Source organism: Chiloscyllium punctatum, chromosome 37, assembly GCF_047496795.1.
Source record: "Chiloscyllium punctatum isolate Juve2018m chromosome 37, sChiPun1.3, whole genome shotgun sequence".
Classification (NCBI taxonomy): domain Eukaryota; kingdom Metazoa; phylum Chordata; class Chondrichthyes; order Orectolobiformes; family Hemiscylliidae; genus Chiloscyllium; species Chiloscyllium punctatum.
This window is the reverse complement of record NC_092775.1, coordinates 38,850,175-38,875,409: the sequence shown is the minus strand read 5'-3', so window position 1 is coordinate 38,875,409 and position 25,235 is coordinate 38,850,175. Positions and strand designations below refer to the sequence as shown.

The 25,235-nt window shown below is 40.7% G+C and overlaps 1 protein-coding gene across 1 annotated transcript in view; it reads right to left on the bottom strand.

Annotated features, from left to right (window-relative positions):
* The window catches only part of LOC140463017 (sodium-dependent lysophosphatidylcholine symporter 1-like), a 50,301-nt gene extending 27,251 nt beyond the window's left edge, over positions 1-23,050 (bottom strand). The window contains exons 1-8 of the mRNA XM_072556613.1: positions 22,899-23,050; positions 21,416-21,541; positions 17,464-17,588; positions 11,792-11,924; positions 6,154-6,232; positions 5,284-5,441; positions 3,199-3,289; positions 946-1,067 (exon numbers count right to left, since the gene is read on the bottom strand). Of these exons, the coding sequence (XP_072412714.1) occupies positions 946-1,067; positions 3,199-3,289; positions 5,284-5,441; positions 6,154-6,232; positions 11,792-11,924; positions 17,464-17,588; positions 21,416-21,541; positions 22,899-22,988 (924 nt within the window). The 5' untranslated portion in view covers positions 22,989-23,050. The remainder of the gene's footprint in view (positions 1-945; positions 1,068-3,198; positions 3,290-5,283; positions 5,442-6,153; positions 6,233-11,791; positions 11,925-17,463; positions 17,589-21,415; positions 21,542-22,898) is intronic.
* Positions 23,051-25,235: the final 2,185 nt, after the last annotated feature.

Below are 25,235 nucleotides of genomic sequence, written 5' to 3'. Positions count from 1 at the left end.
AAGAAATATAGAATCATCTTGCATGTGGGTCAGGGATGTGCTACCAGGGTGTGGTTAGTACATGATAGATGGCAACAGCCATGGATGAAAGGTCTATAGGGTCATCTGACCCATGAAACATTCCCAGAGATGCTAGTGACTGGTATAAAGATGGAGATATGGAGACAGAGGTGATGTGCTTGAGTTGCCAGGTATCGGACTTTCATGTCTAGATTTGTCACTGTGTCGCTTTTAATCCAATGGGTGGGAGAATGGGAAACTACAAATAGAACAGGTAGGATTAGTTAGTAGCGAGATATTAAGAGATCTGAATACATGCATGGCAGTCATTGGTGAGAATTTTGTCTCATCATTCAACATTCAATTGGAATATAAGAGTTTTTGCTCTTGCCATTGTGAAGCTCCTCGCATGTTGATCTCATGTAGTATTTTTGCCCATGCTGGTCAGTGCCTGGGAAGTTTCTATCCAAAGTGTCAATGAGCTACATTTTCATAGGCTTTGGGGAGGTGAAACAAAGCAGATTTGTTTCACAGTGAAATTTAATTCTGTCCATACCCAGCTGACAAACATACTTTCTACAAAAGTCACTAGATAGCAAACAGGAAAAAGGAACATTGGATAATTTTCACCTTCCTAACTATAGGATGAGGAGGTATTAATGCTCCAACCATGTTTAGAGATCAGCTAAGTCAGCACAAGTAGTACCTGGAGCCTCCCAAGTAAGGTACGATTAATCCCAGCCTCTGAAGTGGATTTGAACAGAATCGGAGAAATCAAAAAGGTCATAACATTTATTGGGCAGTGCTTTATCACTGTTTAGTCTTATCACTGTTATTTCTATTTTTCAAGAGTAAGGTACATTGGATAATAGATTTTCAACTACTTGTTTTTATAAATGATACAAAAGTCTTAATGACCGATAAATATGTTTTTTTTTGGATTACCTGAAAAGCCAATGAGATAAATAAAAAGCCAAATGTTAGGCTTAGGTATGGCTTGTGACTCATTACCAACTTCAGGCCTGTTACATATGACACATGAAGATGATCTTTTGGAGCAAAACCTCCTGCAAAAATCACAAAAACAGACCAACATATTTGAATCATGCTTATGTACAAGTCAAACCAGTCCAGTTCAATCTGTTAGACATTTGCAGTGAGTCAATAATCAAAATGTTCAACCTTCACTTAAATTTTGAAAAATATGTTCACATTGCAATTGATCAATGACAGATCACCCATTCCTGCCAGTAACATCTGCCAAAACCTCCAGAACAAATATTTACAAGTTCCATATTAACTGGCAGTTACTCACAGAAACCATTCAGTTGACATCCAGGTTTACAAAGAAAATGATGATATTTGCCTGTGTTAGTATTAGTGAGTTATCTAATCATCTTATTAGAATGCTGTACAAAGAAAGTGGCAATTTGCTTGACATCATCACCATATTGAGTGTGACATTTCAGGATAGCTTTTGAGGCTTTCCCATGCAGACAAAAAGTATATTTTAAAATCTGTTTCCATTAATAGATTTTCCTGGAATATAGATCACTTCAGGCTACAGCTGGAGAGACACATTAAGTATGCTGACCAGATGACACTCTCCTCTTACAGCCCACAACAGGCACATTGGAAGGATTGCACACATTGAGAACTATCAAGGTCCACAGGGGAAATCAAAGCCAGAGATTCCAGCTCAAAGGCAGGGACACTACCCACTCTGCCACAGATCTCCCTCCATTTTAAGACAGCCACAGTGTGAATTTATGTAATGAAAATGGTACTGGAAGCAACAATCTAGGAGGAAGTGGGTTTGACTTCCTTGTTGAGGATTCATATGTAAGATCAGTGAGATGTTGCACATGTGAAGGGAGTGGAGGGGAAGAAAATGATAGAACAAATTAATATAAAGTTAAATATCTGGACAGAACAACCGGAATAGCTCGGTATAAAGTCAGATGATCTCAGTTAAAGCACTGTTCAGCACGAACTGGTGTTTGATCCATCGATCCAAAAGTAAGCAGATTCCCGCCATCTTCTCAAGACAATAAACATCACTTTGGTAGTGACACATCTTTCTGCAAATAAATATTTTAAAAATATACGAAACTTATTGTCATCCTTCCACATCTAAGAGGTTAAAATTAGTCCAGTTTTCTGCCCCAGATCACAATCCACTCTGATCCTTCCACATCCAACAGAAATTAACCTGTACCTCCGCAAATGTCATCTACTGTATCTGTTACACCCGATGTGGTCTCCTCTACATCGGGGACACAGGACACCAACATGCAGATTGTTTCAGAGACACCCACACTGGCCAACCAACCCCACTGCCCCATGGCTGAATTCTTCAACTCCACCTCCCACTCTGCTAAGGACGTGCAGGTCCTGGGCCTCTTCCATCGGCAAACCCTAACCACCCGATGCCTGGAGGAAGAACGCCTCATTTTCCACCTTGGGATCGTACAACCACGTGGGATCAATGTGGATTTCACCAGTTTCCTCATTTCCCCTCCTTCCACCTTATCTCAGTCCCAAGCCTTCAACTCGGCACTGCCCTCTTGAACTGACCATTGTCTTTCCCATCTATCCGCTCCACCCTCATCTCCAACCTATCACCTTCTCCCCCACCTTCATCTACCTATTGCATTCTCAGCCCCATCCCAGCCCACCCCCCCTCCCATTTATCTCTCAGCCCCCGGCCCACAAGCATTGTTCCTGATTAAATGTTTATGCCCGAAACATCGATTTGCCTGCTCCTTGGATGTTGCCTGACCTGCTGTGCTTTTCCAGCACCCCACTCTCAACTCTGCTTTCCAGCATCGGCAGTCCTCACTTTCTCCCACTATCTATTGACCATGAGAAAATTCATCCATGTTGACAGCTTAAGAGTGAACACATGCTGGGCTTTGCGGTTTTTCACAACCAAAACCCCTGCTTGCACTCAATGAATGAGTTCAAACATGAAGAATGGTCATTTAGATATTGCATTAGAAAGTTGTGGAGCCCAGTAAAAATCCAATGCCTGCTAGAAAGAAATTAAAGTAGAAGGGAAATATTTGGTGATGAAAAAGAATAAATAACAACATGAAAATAGCTCCAGACTTCACCTCACAGTTAACAAATTTTAACACTATGAGGAATAACTTGTTTTCTGTACCGGTCACATCTCAGTCTATCAAACTCACTTACCTGTGTGCTCTTTTACTCCAAGTAACAGAATCAATGAACAGAGAAAGTAAAGGCTCCCAATCACCATGGCTGCTAGCATGTAAGCCCATTTCTGAGAAAACAGAGAAGCACATGTTTCTTACAGGGATGGCCTGAGGTTCAAATTTCAGAAAATAAAGGCCCCTCAATTCATGCCAGTTTAACTATCCACAACATTGCTCGAACTACCCCCAACAAAATAATTCAGGCCACTCAAAAGCATTTTCAAGCAGATTTTTGCTTCTACTACCCTGATAAGTCACCCATTCCAATTAGTGATTGCTTTCAGTGTAAAGAATTTAAGTCCAAAATTTAAATGATGTTCACTAATCTAGGATTGTGACTGTTTAATGTGTAGTTGTTTTCAAAATTATTTTATCTTCTTCTAGCACACCACTTTTCTATTAAAGCTTAAAAACACACAATTTCTTCCATCTTTCCTCATATCACCTAATTCCAAATATTATTCTGTAACCCCTCCCTAAACAACATTACTGCAACAATCAAAGCATCAGAAAATTGAGGGATGATAAATACCAAGATACAAGAGAAATAAGCATATATAAGCAAGGCAGGAGAACTAGAAATGTGGAGGTGCAATAAAACGTACAGAAATATACATTTTACACATCCACCAGATGTTCAGTTTTGCTTGCCATTTTCATTACTCCTCTCGTGTGGCAAGAATTTACTCTGAGGTATGAACGAAAACAGTGTGACTGGAAGTATAAAAATTCAAGAATGAATTATATTAACCTAGCCCAAGATTTTATTTTACTCTGCATTAACATTTCCCTTTTTAAGGTGGATTGATAATGTACCTTCATGTCATAAGAATGTAAGAAAATGAACCATATAGCAAATTTCTTCTATTGTAACCTGAACAAAACTGACAGTAAATGTTGCCAATCTAATAAACTGAAGGGTTCCAAAGGTAATTTAAAGATAAAAGGAAAGGTTATCAACTGCTCTGTAAGATTAGGTTGCAGAAGTTTAGATTTTTTTTTGATATATCAGCTAACACAATTATACTGCAGCTTGTTCTTATCACCAATTTCCCTTCACGCAAAATCCAAATTGTTTTGTATGTGATAAATTGTTCAGCCTAACATTAAGCAAGTACTTCTGATCCAGGGCTCGTTTCAAGGCACATCCTTGGGACAAGCAATGCAAGTTCTGCTTTGTTCCATTCCAGATATTGGTGCAGGCTTTGGATCCTTGGATGAGGGCAGCAGGAGACAAATGCTCGAAACCATGGGTGCCCCAGCTGTACAGAATGAGGGGAGGAGGAGTACATTAACAAGGCTAAAAGGGGATTCATTAGTTAGGGGAAAAGATGGTCATTTCTGGCTGTCAATATGACTTCCAGATGGTTTGTTGCCTCCCTAGCGTCAGTCAGAAGATAACTTAGGAAACGCAAAGCATGGTAGCAGTAGAGAACTCTTTTCTACAAGAAAGCAGTAAATGCTAGCTCATTAGGAACTTTATATCCAAGATCGATAGATTTTAGTTAGGCAATTGTAGAATTGCACAAAACGTGGTCCTGCAGTCAGGCTCCGGGCTTCAATGGCTGAAGTCCCATTTGTGTTGAACCAAACTTTGCAAATCAAGTCAAATAAAAATAGTTTGACAACTTTCAAGACGACCAGCACCAAACAGGCCTTTAGAAGTAGCATTTTAATGAAAGCACAGCATGTTGCAGCATGAAACAGCACCCCTTCTTTGGGTTTCACTGGATTAGAGGATAACCCAGTGGCCACACAGGAAGAAACACAATATTTGTTATGCAAATCCAATTTTAACTCTGTTTCTAAACATGCAGTCTCCTACAAGTCTCATTTTTGTGTAAGTGTGCTTCAGTTACATGTCTTGGCCATTAAAGACACTTTATAAATGCAAGTCTTATGTCTAAGAACAAGAGTGCCTCTGACTTCAGGATTATTTTCAAAACATATTCCAGTACTGAGCCTGACCAAAAGTGACATTGACTCATCTCTGAATACAGTCAAGACAAGATAATTTACTATGCAAAGACAAGACTAAGGTCACTGAATGATCGGTACTGACCGTGTTATTGAGGCTGTTTACCAAGGGGGAGGTGTTGTTGAGTTCTGTTCCATTCTGCATCATGCGGCATGTTTCAGCAGTTTGCACGTGATATGCTCCCACAATCTGACCTTGAATAGCAGCTCCAGCCAGTGTTGCTACAACCTCCACTCCCATTCCTGAAATGAGACAGAAATGCTTATCAATGGATTAAACAGCTGCCACATAACTGATCATAACTGACAATAATACCTCAGCTTTACAATGTATTTCAACTCTTGTTCTTCACACTTCTTCAGGAGATTCCATAATTTCACTGGTCTATATCTTAATATTATTGTGGGGATGAAAACATCTATACAAACATTGTTCTTTCCTTCATCTTCTCTTGTCAGGATGCAGACTTTTAGGTACAACCTGTCCTACAATATAACCATTTAGGGGTGCCCAATACTTTATCGTGCACTTAGAATTAATCTATAGAATAACATGCACATAACTGAACCCAATTATACCCTATCCAACCTGAGTTACTGGATAGTGACCAGGAGAAATCCTGCCAAATTGTGGCCTTTCTGGCCCACAAAGATGGAAGCCTGGTTTATTATCTCAACTGCTCTTCTTACTGATAGCTGTTAAACACACCCTTGAGATGGAAAATACATTCCTGTTCCACATGGTTGCCTGTGACCAAGGAACTGTATCATAGCAACACAGCACTAAAAGCATTGGGAAACAACCCTGCTGCAAGTCATTATGGCACAGGAATAAATATCAGACAGGAAAAACATGCAATACATGGATACAGGAGCCATGTAAAATTCTTGAAGAGAGAGACAGCCGAATAATCTTTTTATTTAAGTTCAGCTTGAAGGACAAATCAGAACTTACTATATGCAGTTGCTGAATCTCTGTCACGCTGGCCACCACCAAGAAACATGGTTAGAGCAGAATAGGGCACGTGGAAACACTACAGAAACAAAGATTTAAAACGTGTTTGAAGAACTATTAGAAACTAACCATCTTTCCGCTTTATTACTCCCATCAAAAGATGAAAGACTGGCTCCCATCATTAAACATGTTCTGTGTTTTTTGGCAACCCAGAGTAAATAATGAAGAATGCAGTGTTATTGAAGCTAACCAACTTAGACATTCAGTTTTCACTTCTGGAATCTGTATCACGAATCTCTCCCAGGTTAAGGGATAAAAGTCTCATTGTTGATACAGCTGTAAATTTCAGGGCTGTCTCAAATGGCTTTACTTTTACATGGAAGGCACACCAAGTGGAAATTTTACAGTAGCTGAGCAAGAACTTAACAGCCAAAAAAAATAAAGTCCACTGCACAGGCTTGAAGATACAACATATAAAAAGAATATTTCCTCAAACTGCAGTTAAATGTTGATAATTAATCATCATATTCAATCATGGTTCATTGGTAGCATTCTTGTTCGAATCAGAAAATTGTACATTCTAGCCTCAATCCAGGATTGGAGCAAGACAGTCTGGTCTGACATTGCAATTCTGAAGGAATGCTACTCAGAGTTGCTGTCTTTCAGCTGAGATGGTAAACCAAGACTTTGCCTGTCCTCTAAGATGTACATGTAATTATCCCATAAATCTAATTCAGACCGCAGAGAAAATATCCTGTTTTTTCTCAAAAATCCAATACTTACCTCTCACTCACCAACACAAAAAGGATTATCAAGTGATTGTCACATTGCTGTTTACAGTTTGTGGCAGTTCCCTGTGCACAAATTTGTTGCTGCATCCCCTATAGAACACTTCAAAAATATTTAATTGACTACAAGTAATTTTGGTGCCACTATTTATGAAAAGCACTATATAAATGCAAGTTCTTCTTTTAAAATTAATTTCAAGTCATGCATTGTAAGAAAAGCATATTTAAAGTGCACAATATGAAGCTTGCAGTCATGGATTTTCAAACTTGTGTTGATGGAAGATATATTTTTCAGGATCTCACTGTTAATTTCTCCCTTTCCACATCAAAAGAAAAAGAAAATCTGCTCTTGGACGTAGCATTTTGTCTGTTCACTGCACCATTAACAACTGCCCATCAGCACACAGGCCCATGCACTACAAAATCACTGTCTCTTCACTTCCCTCTCTTTGAATAATCTCCTAAAAAAAAACTCCTTCTAGTCACTACTCACCCTGCTCAGCATCAATTTATTTCAGACCTCCCCCCCTGTGAAGCAACTTAGGAGGTTTGTCTATATTAAAAATATCAGTTGCTTATTTAGTTAACTGCATGGCACAAGGAGTGAACATTGATACTACTCGTTGAGACAGACAGGAAGTGAAGTTGCCCACATCATACCACACTCACAGTTACATTTAATCTTAAAATCATCAGGTTTATTTTTTAACCATCTTAAACATGAATCTCCAAACTTTAAAAGATGCAGTACTGATGAAGTATTGCATCTAAAGATTAACCAATCGTTCCCACTTCAAGATTCCATGTGACCTCTTGTATAATTTTAATCTCACCTTGAAAAAAATCTAGTACTCAAATAATATATATACACAAATGACTAGCTTTACTATTTAAAAAGTTAAAAGTATAATTTCCCCTCAAATTGAGGCCAGATTGTAGTCTTACCCTATTTTCATAATCTGGTATGTAAGCAGACACAGGAAGTATAAAAATAAAGCAGCTATCATACTTTCACATCTGAGTTCTTGCCGTGGCTCTAAAACATTGCAAATGGTCTTGCACAAAAAACACTATTGGGATGCTATGGTGAGGTGACAAATGCTTGAGCATTGTTTTTCTAAGTAAAAATACAACCAGTTGTGGAGGTAAATTAAGTAGTCTAAGTCATGATATGAATTTATATGTTGTTACAAAAGCAAGTAACATAACCTTAATTTCCTAAACATGCTTCATCTTGACATTTGTTTCTGTATGAATTATTTCTGTGCCACCTTCAGTGACTTAGATTTCGAATTGGAAAAAGGGTCGTTCCTGTGTGAGATGCCATGCTGAGCCTGACTATCAAGTCTCACCACAGAACACTTCTTGAAAGCTTATCTGAGCTGTTGATGGTGACCTAGATGATGGTTTCACAGAAAACTGCATTGGCAGTTTGAATCCACTGATTTTCAATTGCAAATGAAGACAGCTGCCAATGGAGTTTAAAGGTGGATGAATAGATAACTGTACTATCAGTCCAAAGCATAAAGCTGCCCACAATTCAGCACTACTCTGGCAATCTGATGGATGGTATGGACACAACTTGTACTCAATTCCCAACTTCCAAACTGTACTGTGTTAATACTGATACCGTATGGACCGCAGCAATTCTAGAAGGCAATTCACTACCACCTTCTCAATGCTGGATAAAAACCCTAGTTTTGTAAGTGATGCCATATTCCAAGGAGGAATTAAAAGAGAGGTACAATAGTAATTTTCATCTCACCTTCTGGATAAGCAGTATCAGTGGAAATGTGGAAAGGGAGCTTTTGGCAAGCTAGAAATACATGAAGGTACAGCGCAAATACAGCTTTGTTGTGTATCTGTACCCAATTTAATCTTGACGGGACAACGTAGAAAGAGATGTTCTTTGCATAAGAACCATGCTGTAACATACTAAATTGTACATTGACCCTTTATCATAACCAACCCAAACCTTGTAAACACAATGATCATTGCCCCCGAAATGCTCCTGACAGACACAGGATCCACTACATCTACCTCACTCCTGGAACCACACCTATCTGGGCCTCATTTGCCATCAGTCTCAAATATACACTGTTGTTGAATCTTTTCCTGAATACACTCTAGGAACACTTGATCCTCGATGCCCTTTGTCCCATTACTACCCAAATTCTGAACCTGGACAAGTCTCCCACTTTAACTACTCAACAGCTCTTGCAACTCTTCATAAGCTCATCGCAAATTTATTCCTCTACGTCTTTCCAACTAGCAGGTGGCTGACAAGTTATACCGAACAAAGTAACTACCTTCTTTGGATGAGAATGAATCTGGAGCAGATCAACCGGAATCAAAAACACTTAAAAGGCAAAACACTATGTAAGGAACATGCTGTGATTAGAAAAGAGATCGCATCTGCAGTCCTCACTTTCTCCTCAGAGAAGAGATTGTTTTGGCACACACAAAGTATATTTCCATTTGTTTCCAAGGCAAACAAATCCAAAGCTTCCCAACTGACAGAAGAGATAAGGACTAGGATGAACAAAAAGAAGCTTAAGACTGTTGTGTAGTGGACAATATAACTACGAACCAGACAGAAAGTTGAGAGTAAGTGAAGCAGATAATAGAAAAAAAGTGCAAGGCAGTTAATAGAAATGAAATTCAAAAGGCCTCAATAGCCATATAGTAAAAGGATGGGGTGGGTCTAATTCAGGACTATAAAAGGGATTTCTGTGAAGCCAGGGAGCGTGGCTGAGGTATTACTAAGGAACAAGATGCAACACCAGTCATGGTGAAAGAGAAGCTAATTCAGACCTTGGTTTAAACCCAAATCAGGATGTGTATTAAATAGGATGGCTATGCCCAGAGTTGATAAGATACCAGGATTAAATGGAATACGGAGGCAAGTGAGAGTAGAAATTGCAGAGACATTGGCCATAATTCCTTCAATTTAAGAGAAGCATCCAAAGACTGGAAAATTGCAACCTTATTCAAAGGAGAGTTTAGGATAAGCCCAGCACCTTCAAACTGGTAATGGAAACTTCCAGAAATGATAATTTGGGACAAACTTAATAGTCACTTGAGCAAACAAATAAGAATTGAAGAAAGCCATCAGATTATTTGTTATGGGCAAATCATGTTTAATTAACTTACTGGATTTTTTTTTGAAGCAACACAGAAGGTTGTTGAGAGTGATGCTGTTGATGTAATGCACATGGATTTCCAGAAGCTTCCAGTATTATACATTAACATGCAAAGACAGTTACAACTCAGAGTGAAAAGGACAGTATCAACATGGCTACGAAGTTGGTTGTGTAGTAGGGAAGGGAACTGCAGCAGTTTATTCATGTTTTTCAAAATGGAGGAATATTTGTAATGGACTGCTCCAGGGGTCAACTTTGGGATCCATGTTCTTCCTGATACATGCTGATGACCTAGACCTTCATGGAGAGGGCACAAATTTCAAAATCTGCAGATGATACAATACTTTGAAGCACTGTGAACTGTAAGGATGTTAGTGTAGAACCTCAAAAGAACATAGGCATGTTGGTGGAATAGACAGACATATGGTAGATAAAGAAATGTGAGATGATTCTTCCTACTAAATAGAGACATGATATAAAGATTACAATTCTACAGGAGGTACAAAAGGAGAGGACTCTGTGAATTTTGACACTGGCAGGATTGGTCGAGAGAGCACTTATTAAAGCATAAAGCACCCTAAGCTTGATCTGAAGGGACAGGGTATAAAAGCAAGGATGCTACGTTAAACCTATATTGAAAATAGCATTCAGCCTTAACTAGGATGCTGTATCCAATTCTCAGTGCCACATTTTAGGAAAAAAGTGAATGTCTTAGGAGAGAGTCAAGAAATGTCTCATGAGACAGGCTCCAAAGACGAGGAATTTCAGTTGACGAGATGGATTGGAGATGTCAAGCATTTTTTTTCTCCCAGTAAAGGGAAGGCTAAAACACAGAATCATAGAAAACAGAGCTGGAATGGGCCATTCAGCCCCTCAAGCTTGTTCCACCATTCAATATGATCATGGTTGAATATCCAACCTTTGCTCCTGCTTTCTTCCCATACCCTTTGATCTCTTTAGCCCTGAGAATTATATCTAACTCCTTCTTGAAAACAGTCAATATTTTGGCCTCAGTTGCATTTTAGAGAAGATTTGGTACACGTTTTCAAAATCCTGAGGGGTCTGGACAGAATAGATTGGGAAAACTGTTCTCATTGAGAAGAAAAGGGCACAAATCTAAGGTAGTGAAAGCAGCACTGGTGAGATGAAGGAACACTTTTTCTTTTTACACAGCAAGTGGTTGAGATTAGAATGCACTTGCTGAAAGTGTGGTGGAGGGAGATTCAAGAGGTAAACGGATTATTGGCTGAAGAGGAAGAAGGTGCACTGCTGAAAGGAAAAGGCAAAGGAGGAGAAGCACTTATTAAAAATTTAAGGTGCAAATACAATGGACCAAATGGCCTCCTTCTGCACTGTCACCATTCCAGGAATCTTTGTATCTGAGGGAAACAATTGTATGAAATAGTTTAAGCATATTTCTGCTTTACTTTCTTTAATTCCAGAACTTGTTTGTATTGTTATGAAATCAGCTTGAGGTAGTTTTTGGTCTCAAAATAGATTATTGTGCCTTTATCTAATACTTTATATTTTCTATAGTCATGTCAACTACCTGTCCACTTATACAATGTTAGCAATAACAACAATCCCAATGTTCCGATACCAAGAAAGGCTTGTATATTTGATACATTGATGTAGAAATTTCTACATCAGTCTCATAACTGCGGGGTTTAAAGGATCAATTTGTTTCAGGTTAAACCAAAAACTTACACTCATGCAGGTATGAAATGCACAGTAGGTCATAAGATACCAGAAGAAACTGTATTTCCACGACATTGTGTAGGAAGGACTGAACCACAACAGGAAATAAGAAGCAACTCCAAATGGCATGGAAAATAATATCCTAGAGAAAAACAAATGTAGCCAGAATTATTCATAATAATGAAAGGATTTTTAAAAACGTCAAAATGATACTGCAACTAAAAAATTTTGAATAAGAGTTGAATCACAACCTGCAGGTCGCACTCAGATCTAATACGCCCATTATTATGTAGTTTGAGAGATATCACAGTTAATTAGAATCATAGAATCCCTGTAATAAGGGAACAGGTCATTCGACACATCAAGTCCACAGTGACCCTCCAAAGAGCATCCCACCCAGACTCTGAGATAATGTGCAATTATCAGTAAGTCTCATTAACAAATAGCTGGTGTTTAGTTGATGTCTTAATACTGCTTGGAAATCTTAGTGAAATTTCATCAGTTTTCAGCTGTATTCATCAGATCTGTTATTTGTGCTTCAATAAAAAGTTCCCATTACAGTTTATCTCTGGCTGGTTGAACACATTTCTTGGGCGTGTATGCAACTAGATAATTTATACTAGGAGAGTCAATTTTGCATACAAAATTAGAAATACACCAAGGGCAATAAAAATGTATACTCACTAACCTATGACAGGCTTTTAAGTTGTATGAAAGGAATAATTAACCACAAAGTATAAAGCATACCTGTTTTTAAAATATTTCCAAAATTGCAAAGCCATAAGATAGGGAAATCATTCAAAAAGGAGTTTGTATTAATAAAGATAAGAAAGGAATAGATAATAATCAATAAGGACCTAAAAGACAGTGACCTTTATCTTACCATTGTTTAGGCTGTTTCTTTTGAGGGATTCTCACCATGAGGCCAAGGGAGATTTCTCACCAGATCTTATCAAACTTGCCTCATTAATTGCCTCTTCCCCTGTGTCATCTTACATATCCAATCTCTGCCCCACCTCACCATGCGTCCTTCCTAGCACAACTTGCCACTCAGCGTTATCCACCCTTGTGTCCACAGATTCTAAGAGTTGGCTCTGCCCCTGGACAAGTGTTGACAATCCAGCACTGTCCCCCACCAACAACACCATGACACAGCAGCCACACAGCACATGGCTGATGCTCCCTTGAAAATACAACCCCATTTATGCTCCATGGACTCTGTCGAATCACCACGCCATGCTCTATAACTGTGCCTAACTACATTCTGTCTAATGCTACAGTTTGTCTAAACACCCTCTAAGTCAGTGTTACCCAGCCTGCAGTGCACAAACCCAGGCTCACACCTTGTCATTGCTTGCCTGTACGTGATCCACCCTTAGTGGACGATGAGGGAAAAAAAAAAATCAAGCAAATGTGAGCTTTTATTTATAGAATGCATATGGAATAAAAACAAATAGATGATGAATGCTGCATGCACAACGACAATCAAATTTAAGAATCATGGTGATTGATTTTATTGCCGTCACATGTACCTATGTACAATGAAAAATTTTGTTTTGCAAGCAGTACAGGCAGATCAGAACAAACAAAAACATACAAATCATAAGGCACTAAGACAGAGCAAGGCATAAAAAGTTACGACTGCACAGGAAGTGCACAAAAACAAGGTCAATATTCAAATTGAAATTAGAGGGGTCCATTCAACAGTTTAATATTAATAGAAGCTGTTCTTGAACATGTTGATGCATGCCTTCAAACTTCTGTATCTTCAGCCTGATGGAAGAGGCTGGAACAGGGTAGTTTCAGGATGGGAGGGGTCTTTGATGATGTTGGCAGCCTTTCTGCAGCAATGGGAAATATCGATGGAATCCATGAATGGAAGGGTGGCTTCCATGATAGTCTGAGCTGTGCACACAACTTTCTGTAATTTCTTACAGCCCTAAGCAGAGCAGTTGCTGTACCAGACCATTATACACCCAGATAGAATGTTTTCTATTGTGCATCTGTAAGATTTGTTGACAGTCCTTATGGTCCAATTTCTTGATCATTCTGGGAAAGAATGTGACCTTCATTGACAGTTATCTTCATTGTTGTGTTTTCTTGACTGTCGCATCTATGTCTCAGAACCAGGATTGAGATGGTGGTTATCATCACTTGATGATCTCAACCCTCTCCACCTCAGCTCTGTCGATGTAGATAAGGGCACGCCCCCTCCTTTCTTCCTGAAAGGAATGATCAGTTCTTATGTTCTTCTCATATTGAGAGAGAGAGAGAGAGAGAGAGAGAGAGAGAGAGAGAGAGAGAGAGAGAGAGAGAGAGAGAGAGAGAGAGAGAGAGAGAGAGAGAGAGAGAGAGAGAGAGAGAGACTTATCAATGCACCATGATATCCCTTGTAAGGCACTGGATCCTCAAATGCACCAAATATACAAGGGTGCTCCAGTTGTGGCAGCTGCCAGGGTAGAGGGCACACAACTCCAAGATGTTGTAATAGTGATTACAGGTTATCTGAACATTAATGAAATGGAGCCCCTTCCAGCTGATGCAAGCTGCACAGTTGTGATACTGCCTCTTCAGTGCCATGTGTACAGCTGTGTAACTGCAGCACTGACCTTGGAGCAGCAAAATGAACCGGTGCAGTCTTGCAAAGTTGGTAACTGTCACTGTTCTGATGAATGACAGAACTCCCACACAGGGTCTCCCATCATTTGCTGGGAGCAGCAAGTCACATAGAAGCTCAGTGCCACAGTGACCTTCACAGTTAATGGCACATGACGGCCTCCCACTCCTGAGCCCTCAGGTCCCACTCCAGCACAGTCTCATCACCATATCTTAGGACAGTGTCCTACGTTGACACGGTAACTCTCTCATCCCCTGGAAATGGAGTCAGGGTAGAAATCACTGGCCTCTTAAGCACCCCATGCATCCTGAGGGGCTGTGCAACTATGACCTCTCCTTACCCTCCACGGGCACCTGCACTGACCATCCAATCTGCTCCTTCTGTAACCCTTCACCTTCTTAAGGCGGCAGCTACAGTGACCAAGATCCCACCAGCAGCAAGGCCCATGACTCTTGGTACAAAGGGCCTAAATTGGGAACAGAGGGAAAGAAAGAGTTTCTTCAAGCTCACAACAGATCTCAGTGGTGAAACCTGCAGGAGAGAGACAGAGAGCAAGCTGAGCATGCTTCTCCACAAAGAACTCAGTCAGACACACTGCAGGTGGATAACAGGGCACCATGTCTGCAATGCACATTCACATTCCACCTCAGCTGATGCTATCACTTGCTGAAGGTGCCACAGTGAGACTGAGAGATGGTGTGACCCACATGGCCATGAAAAGGGGCTGCCTACACAGTGCAACACCACCCTCCCAACTGTACACCCACAAACTGCTGAACCTGACATTGCATTCAGCACACACAATGGAAGCTGCATTACAGAGGAAGACTCAAAATTGTGGAGCTCACACAAGGCCCTTGGAAGTGCACTAACAGTGGCTTGCCGGCAGCCTGCACAGGTTATTCACAGTGTCACTGCTGATCACTTCAATATTACTGGGATGCCTAGGTTCAATTTGCAAGCAACAATGGCATGCAACAAATCACCTTTGACAAACATCTGACTTGGGTGCTGCAATCCAATGTGGTTACACCTCCAAAGGTTGCTTCATGTTTTAGCTGCTACAATATACTGGCATCTAGTAAATGTGGATGCTGTGCTTTCATCATTAACTTACTCCACTCACACTGGGCAGCATTCCAGCCATTTTGTAGCAGCACTTCACAGCAAGAGAAGGGAACATGAATGCAGATCACACTGGACACCATCAACACTGCGCCCCAACTCATCAGCGAGTAACCCTCCCATCACAACATCCTATTACCTTGTTTTACTCTGAAAACCCATCTCAACCCATCACCTGAATGTGGAAACTTACCATACTAAACTTCATCGTTAACTGTCCTCCCTTCCATTACATCCTGTTGATACCCATCTTGCCCCTTTATACGCTCCCTGTGGAGGCCCCAGTGGTAGTCACAGTCAGTAACCATCCCCGCCAGGCTCTCCAAATCAATTTCAAGTAGCCCCTGTTCAATGAGAGTGGTCCTATCAACATCCTTATCCCCATTAATAGACATGACTCTGCTTTCCTCCTCAGCCTTGACTCTCCTAACCCTCTATCACTGATCTCCCTGCTGCTCTGACAGCAACCTCCCACTGTCCTGAACCCTCCTGTAACTTCACAGATGCTACACACTGCTAACCAACTTCGAAGATCACCCCTGGATTCAGGACTGTTGTGTACCCCACTTCCTCACTGATCATCTGTAGTCCCCCTGACTGCTTCTGCTGGTCCTACAAGACTGACCCCTGAATATGCTGAACTGTATTGGGTCAGAACCCTGGATCTTATTCACTCCAAACTGATGACTGGCCATATCACAGCCCTTGGATTTTATGCACATTGACATACCCCAACCATTCTCGGCACCACTCTCCTTGCCTTAATTGAGGGACAGCCTCCACATATTTCTGACATGAGTGAATGTAGTATGTTTGCCTCACATGCTGCGAATGATAAATTGCTGTCTCAGTACTCCATACAGCAAGATGTCCCCTCGCCTGCATTACAGGATGTTTCAGTTCTGATAAGCAGTCTGCCTGCGTCTCTCACTAAACAGTCCTTTACAAAGGTAGTGACGACAATTGCTAAGCAAAACAATGCAAAGCAAGATAAAGTAAGCCACTAATAGTGCACGCATGCAGGTTGGTAGGTGCAAACTGAACAAGTGCTAGCATGCTAGCAGCCTTGAGATGTAGCATTATCCATTCTGTGATCTATGTCCCTGTGTATGTGCACAAAGTGGCCCTGCTGCAACCTGCAATCTACATCTGTACCTTATGAGTGACCTGCCAGCATATCAGGGAGGTGCAGTGATAGTTGCAATAGATTTGCAGATTTTGGATGCCAAAATCCACTACTGAAAGGTATACCACCGGTGCCTACGGATCGTGCCCTGAGCTGGGACTCCCTGTGTATAAGATAGGGATTGTTGGGAGCAAGTCACAAGCTGACTCCTCTAGGTATAAGCTCTGGTTTCCTGGTCAAGTTTTCCTGATATTTATAGCTTATTTAGCAAGTTTGTTAAGATGGGAGTGTTAATATTAATGAGGTGAGTTATGGCATTAACACAGCATTTAACAATCAATAATGACCATTAATTGGCACCTCATGATTGTCCAGTGAGAATCTTGCCACGTTTCTTGCAAAAAGCTACAAGATAGAACAAGGTGATCTTGATGCCAAAGTAGGCCTTGCTACACTTATCATCTGATTCTGCCACACATCTCACCATTGCCCACATTACTCAGATTCCCTCTAAAATTGACAATATTCATTTAAAATTCCTTAGAAAGATAAAATAAGTACCTGTGGCATCCTCCATTTGTCAGTTCTTCACATTATTTTGTGTTAATGAAGATTACAGATCCAGTCATTTTAAAGTGTTCAATCATGTAGCCACATCATCAGATGATTATCCTTACCCTAATATCTCAGGCCGCAGACACCCTGCTGTCTAAACATGCAGAGCTTAAAACATGCCACAAGAGAGAATTGGAAGACTTTTTTTCAATTAATCCCCTAAATGTAGTAAGAAAATATGATCCAAGATATCCTCACCATGGAAGCAACTTGCCAAATCTTGTCCTTCTGCTTTTACTGACGAGGAATCCAACAATAGGATCAGTGAAAGCATCCCAAACACGACCAATGAACAAGATCAGAGATGCATAGAAAGCCTCCATCTGAAAGAAAGGATCATTGACAAAGTTAGCACTATTGTGCACATGCAGATCCTGCACATTTGAATCACTGAAATGGAAAGTCAATGACAAATTCTAAACTGCAAATGTACTAAAGGAAACAAAAGTAATCTAAAACCCTAAAATGATTCAATTTGATACAAACTGAAATCAATATTTAGTCTGTCCAAACTGTTTGGATTGATTATTTTAAGCAGCATAGCTGATGGTGGGTTCATTTAAATGGGAGATATCTGACCAATGCAGAGGTCTCTTGGAGGCATGCAGAAGACTGAAGTGTGCGGTGCACTCACAGCTGCCAACAGTTGTTAGCTGCAGCAGTTGGGTAATGGAGCTGCAGGAGAGAAATAAAAGTGAAAGTTAAAGGGGACCCAACAACAAATTGACCCTGGTGGAAGAGTTTATTTCTGAGGCATGGGGCTGATGGGAAGGATGCTAAATGGCAAAAAGGAGAATGGTGATGAAATGGAGGGAACAAAATGTGGATGAGATGAGATGAGATGGATGGCAAGGAAAAGATGAATTGGCATTGGGTTGGGGATGATACAAAAAAGTATACATGAATTGATAAAATTGGTTAAGTGTGGCAAACAGTGGGGACAATTATTTCATGTAAACTATTCTAAACCAATGTTAAAAAAAATACAATATTTGAAGATAAAAACTTTAAAAAAAAGTTGTCAGATGAATGAAAATATATCAGCTATTGTTTCTATACAGAATTTCTACTGGACAGCCTCCACACAAACCTAGCCTCAAGATAGAAAGCAAAATGCTACTATGAAATTTGAATCCTAAACAAGGACATTTTCATGGAGTAAGACATGTAGTTAGGAAGCAATCTTCTTTGCTGATAGATGCTGAAATTAAAAATAGCAGATTTCAAGGAAATAAAGTACTTATTTCTTGAATAGTTTTCAGTCCAATTAGACTTGCATCTTCTGACTATAAACAGACTAAAAGCCAGATTTTTCACAAAACTGATATTTACATTCCTCGGCCTGTTTTTGGACATTGACAGATTAACGCAACATTTTCCAATGCAAGAAATTATGATTCTGTTTTCTTTATAAATCCTGTAATTAAAGAAGTGCTGTTTCAATATAATAAAGGTAGCTTTGAATGAGAATCTTGAAGGAAGACAGAGAGCTGGATAGGTTTAGAAAGGGGATTCCACAGCAGGTCCCAGGTTGTGGAAGGCAGTGTTAAATCATGCAATACAGAAAATCAAACTTTATGGCACACCAGAATTTGAGGAGTGTAGAGATCTCAGAAGGCTATAGGAACAGAAGAGCTTGAGAAGTAGGGAAGGTCAAGCCAATCAGAGAAGGTACAAAGGTAGGACAATACTGGAACAGTAATGTAAGCAATTCCTACTGCCAAGGTTATTACTACAGGCCTCCCCACACAAAAATACCAATCAAACGGGATCTGCGAAGAAGAAAATCAGTGAACATTCATCCAGAAGGGTAAAAGGGAAAGTACAAGAAATACGGCCAGTGACTTAAATGAAATATAATTCGAAGGACTGCAATGAAAATTCTGAGAAACAGGAAACATTACGGTGGAAGTTACACGAGTTCATTTCTAAAGGGAAACAGTTTAAGGGGCTGAAAGCATGGTATTTAATTAAGAAACAGAGGAAATGGGAATCAAGAATTAACCATAGGACAGGGTAGATGCAGACGAAAACATTTAACTGAAAAAAATTCTCTCCTACTGTGCATGTTATGTAAATTTACAAATGTTAAACTATAACATTGACTATTTGCAATACTTCGTTTAGAAAAGTACTATTGATTTAAACTTGTACATACAACAGATACAGAGTGGGAACAGTAAACAGTAACAGAATGCAGGTTTACTTTCTGCAGGTTAGATAATTGGGAGTCGATTTCATTGAAACATAAGATTTTAAGGGGACTTGAAAAGGCAAATACAAAGTCGGTTTTTCTTGCCTGGGAAAATCTAGAAATAGGGGGCATAGGCCCCTATTGGATTGAAACAATGAGAAATTTGTTTACTCAGTTATGAATCGCAGAATTCTTGATCCTAGAGGGTTGTGGACACTCAGCTGTTCAGGATACTTAACAGCAAGAACAATAGAATTTTGAACATGAAGCAAATTGATGGATATCAGGCAGAAAAAAGTGGAGATGAAGTCAAGATCCCATTAACTGGTGGAATAAGCTGAAGATGCTTGTGGCCTCCTCTTGCTCTTATTTCTCATAGTCACAGGTGCAGATGTTAAGATGTGAGCCATGGGATCATCCTACTTTCCCTTCACCATCTCCTACTGATGGGTTTGAGAATGAAGGGTGCACACATAGGGATGTAGTACGGGAAATCATAACCCTCTGGTTTAAGTGATTTCTGAAGGTAATAAAATTAATGTTATGATTCCAGCTGATGTTATCACTAAACAATTCAGATCCCAGCCTGAAATCTAGCTCGACAGATCATATTTTGTTTTGTTTTATTTAACAGAGATCTTTCACTCAAACAGAAACACACAATACTGCAAATCTGATTTAAAACAGCAAAACAGATGCTTATTCAGCAAATAAAAAGATGATAAAATAGAATAAACCAAGCTATTTACATAACACAAATGAAAGATTTTGAAACACAGTAAAACACAATCTGTTATCTATTCCAGTAGCACCCCTTTACAATATTCAAATGGCAAGAGAATCTCCTCTATATCAGATTTGACTTAACTGTGCTTTCAATTCCCAGCCTTAAAGAATTTGATGGCCTCTTCCTTGAAGATGCACAACTGAGCTTAGGCTATCATAGCTCTAAATAACCCTTCCAAGGTTCTAAACAAACATTTCAGATCTGAAACTTTCAAACTAAAGATGTTTTACATGGAAGTAACCAATCTCTATCTTTTCTAAATGAATTCCTTGATCTAGGAGAACTGTTTCATCTTTCCAAATCCAACTAGGATGCCTGTAAACTGAAGCCAAACGGTTTCCAAGCTTTGGGCATTTCCCCTTTGCAAAAACAAATTCTGATCCTTACAGCTGAAATCAGCCTAATACTCCTCAATGTTTATCCTGTCTGCTTAGAAAACTCTTCCAATGAAATCAAGTTCCCATTTGCACCCCAGGAACTCAATCACTCACTCGCACGCTTACTTTAAAGAAAAGCATTGTTCCATAAATACTAAGAAGTTAACAGTTAAACCCATTCATGCACACAGTCCAAAATCTACTTGCCACTAGATCCAACTACAGACTCCAAACTAAAATAAATTAAAACCAAAATACATAAATAATGGCAAAACTTAAATCACACCATATATTGTTGCATTGCAGTCACAAATAGACCAGTCCAGTTAGGGATCGAGAGTGTGGAGCTTGAAAAGCACAGCAGGTAAAGAAGCATCCGAGGAGCAGGAGAATCCACGTTTTGGGCATCAGCCCTTCATCAGGAAGGTCTGTATTTATTCAGACCACTCCTGATGAAGGTCTCATGTCCAAAGCATCAATTCCCCTGCTTCTTGGATGCTGCCTGACCTTTTCCAGCACCACACACTCTACTCTGATCTCCAGCATCTGCAGTTCTCACTTTCTCCTCGACTTGTTAGGGATGCTGGGGTCCCCTTTTTCGAAGGACATTAACAGTGGACCGGTTAGGATTAGAACTATAACCTGGCAGATTTAAACAAATTTATTGAATTTTATTTCCCAAGTTGTCACAGAAGAATCTGAATTCATGATGTTTTGTACCATACTCTGGCAAAACTGCTTCACTGGAACGATAATTACAGTCTTGAAAACAGACAGGAAAGTTTTGCATACCTGAACAACATCCAGCAGAAATATTTGAAGGAAGAAACCAATAGCATTTCCTGTCATTTGATATGGTGCACCTCCAACAGCAAAGCAGATCTTCCGGCAGAATGGCAGTGCTCGTCCATTGCCCTTCTATAGACAAAGGACAAAACAGTCAAAGGACTGTGAAGAACGACAGTAGGGTCAGCATAAAGATCAGCTCACTTCAGGCATAATGCTTTACTTTCTGTTCTACCAACTTTACCAAATCTTATGAAGGTCTAACAGTCCACAATGATTAACACGGTTGCATCTCACCCAAAAAGTTTTACTTGGTCTGGACATCTTTAGAAAAAAACAGGTTGGTTAGTTAGCTTAGTAGTTCTCAAACTGTGGTCCACAGATTCTTCAAGGTCTGTTAACTGTCCAGATGTACTGAAAATCATGTGAAATGCTGATTAAGTAGGGCTGACCCTACAACTGCATGCTGCAGGTGATAAGCGAGCACAGCACAGTTAGAGAGTCACTGCAGTAAAGGTTAAATGGACAAATGGCATCCTGAAACTTGGGTTCGTGTCATGAGTATACAGTGGGCAGACTACCTTATCAGATTTTTTTGGGGTGCTAACCACCATGCCACCCTAAGAATACCATAGTCTTTCTCCCTTATTTCTAGACCCACATTGTCCCCCTCACTAGTATGCACTGACACAAATACTGGATTAGTGGTGCTGGAAGAGCACAGCAGTTCAGGCAGCATCTGAGAGTACCAAGGGACCAGCTGAGTTCAGCTTTGTTTAAAAGAGTTAAGTTTTTTAAAAAATTCTTTGACTCCAAGAGTATGTTTCTGAAACTAAGCAATATTTTCATGTGTACCACACATTATTAAGAATGTAACTTGGATGGGATGTGGGAGTTGATGGTTATTAATTATTTTGAAAAGGGGTCCTACAACTAATAGTATGAAAATCACTGGGCATTTGTCCCCCATTATGTAATGTTTCACAGCCAGGTTAGATTCTGCTAACACCCAAGTAAATTCAATGCACACCATCCCAGAGGAAATACTGCAGTAACTGAAACACCTGCTGTTCCAGCTATTGCTACTCCTGTAATTGAGTGTTTAAGGGCTTCTCCAGTTAAATTTTAAACAGACGTAATTTGTTTCAAATGTTTCAGCTGCTTCTTTAATAATTCCCTGAAATTAATTTGGCTGTTTCCAATTATTACTGCTGGGAGTTAAATTGTTACGGCTAACCCCACGAATAGAATCCACAGGTTGTGATTAAAGCAAAGAATTGGAAAGTTATTGTATCGCTAGGACCTGCTCAGTTTCTCCAGCATTTTGTTTTTATCCCTTTGCTGCATTAACTCAGGCCACACACCTCTTTGATGTTGACCACTGACGTGTACGTGTCTTCTGTTCTAATTTCAACTTTTATGGTCCCTTTTTTTCCCCCCCCCAAAAAAATCCAGAATCTGCTAACTGTTTTAATTCTCTGCTTCTCACCTGCAGGACCCGCACGGAGCCCCCGGGATGGGGGTAGGTTTCCTCCTCTTCCAGTAACTTCTCACCCAGGCTCTGCTCTTCAGACCCCATCGGGCGGGCAGCTAGCAGGACTCACTCGGCTCCCTCTCACAGCAGCAGAGCCGCTCCTCGTCACACCCCTGGGGATTGTGATCGTGCGGCGGACAGTGCAGCGTCACCGAGCCGCCGACAGTAACAGGCTTCCTGCTGCTGGCGAGCCACAACCAGTTCGTGCTTTGGATCGGCTCGGCTCCTGGATTCCAGTCCGGGACTTCCTGTTGCCTTCCTCAGGGAGAAAGCTGAGCCGCCGGTTACTCCAGATTTTGTACGGGCTGCAATTTCAGGTTCAACTTTCCGGGTTCCTGCCAGCCTCTGGGACGTCCTTGTTTTAAACTGCTTTATTCTGTTAATTGAATACGCAAACATAAGGGGGAAAAACACCCACACACTTGTATAGTGAAATATACCGTGGAACTTGCGTTCCGCTCTTTACGTTTGAATTTTGCCATCAACGATTGAAGTGAGATTACAACACTTTGCAATTTCTGCACTTTTACCATTGCACAGTAAAGCTGCGCCTCCGCTCGACTACTTCAATTATTACAACCCCAGCAATCTGCACTCCTTCCTAAATTAGCGAGATGCTAAGGTCTCAGCTAGGAAGCGGCAAGATGCACAGCACTAAATGACCAAATTCAACTTCCAAAGCCTCGATCTCCACCATTTAAATGGACAGGACCAGTACTACATGCAAGTTCCCCAACAAACTACACTACAAGGTTTTATTTGGAGTATACGAGATAGTAGCAGCAGTTCATGGCAACAGCTCACCACTACTTTCCCGTGAGCAATTAGAAATGGGTAATAAATATTAGCCTAGGTGGTGATAGCCACATCTTGCAAAGGAATTTATAACGAAATAAATTGGAAGGCATCAACTTCACACGTGCAATAAAACAAAACCGCAGATGCTGGAAAAACTCAGCAGGTCTGACAGCATCTCAGGGTCACTGGGCTCGAAACAACTTTTTTTTCCCCTCTCCACGGCTGCTGTATTTTTCCCCCAAAACGCGGGGTGAACTCAGGTGTTTTAACTTGATTGTATTTGTTCAGCCCCCTCTATTAACTGTCCCCCTTGATCGTAGAGGGGGGTAAGTTTTAACTACACCGATAATATGGCAGAACTTATCCAAAATGCTAGATACCCCTGACTGACAAGGTCCATATGTATACAACAAAGCAATGGAAGGTCGCAACTCATCACCTTCTCACTTACAAGCACGAATGATAAATGCTGGCCTCGGTAGGCTGTAGTGGAAAGCTGTTGGAACCATAACTCTTTTCTCTAATGCTGCTACTTATATCTCACATGACTAAATATACACAATCCCAACATGTTATCTAATGAAAGATTTAAGAATGATTTAATTTCTAGATATGAATCTTGTCCTAATAGCATTAACATTCAATTCAGTCAAAGCCAAGTGCACACTCCAATGAATGGGTGTACTATGTGCTGGCCAAATTCCTAGGAGAAAGATGTCGAAGATCAGAATCAAGAGTGGGGTGCTGGGAAAGCACAGCTGGTCAGGTAACACCCTCAGAGCAGGAAAATCAACATTTCAGGCAAGAGTCCTTCATCAGGAATGAGTCTTGTGAGCAGACGGGGTGGAGTGATAAATGAGAGGGGGTGGGGGGAAAGAAGGTAGCTGAGTGTGTGATGGGTAGATAGAGGTGGGGGTAATGGCGATAGGTCAGAGAGGAGGGTGGGGCAGATAGGTGGGAAGTAAGCTGGTATAAGGTGGTGGTGAGGAAGGGGGAAAATGAGGAAACTGGTGAAATCTACATCAATGCCAGGTGGTTGGAGGGTCCCAAGGCAGAAGATGAGGCATTCTTCCTCCAGACATCAGGTGGTTAGGGAGTGGCGATGCAGGAGGCCCGATGCGGTCTCCTGTATATTGTCATCGGGCATCCTGTCTCCCCAGAGCATTTCAGAAAACGTCTCTCGGACACCCACACCAACTGACCCCACCTCCCTATGGCCGAACACTAACTCTCCCCTCCCACTCTCCCAAGGACATGCAGGTCCTGGGCCTCCTTCATCGCCACATCCTAACCCCCTGGAGGAAGAACACACCTTCCACCTTGGGACCTTCGAACCCCACAGCCTCAATATGGACTTCACCAGTTTCCTCATTCCTTCTTGACCCACCTTATCCCAGCTCCAACCTTCCAACTCGACACCGCCCTCATGACCTATCCATCTTCCTTCCCACCCTCCTGTCTGACCTATCACCATTATTCCCACCTCAGTCTCCT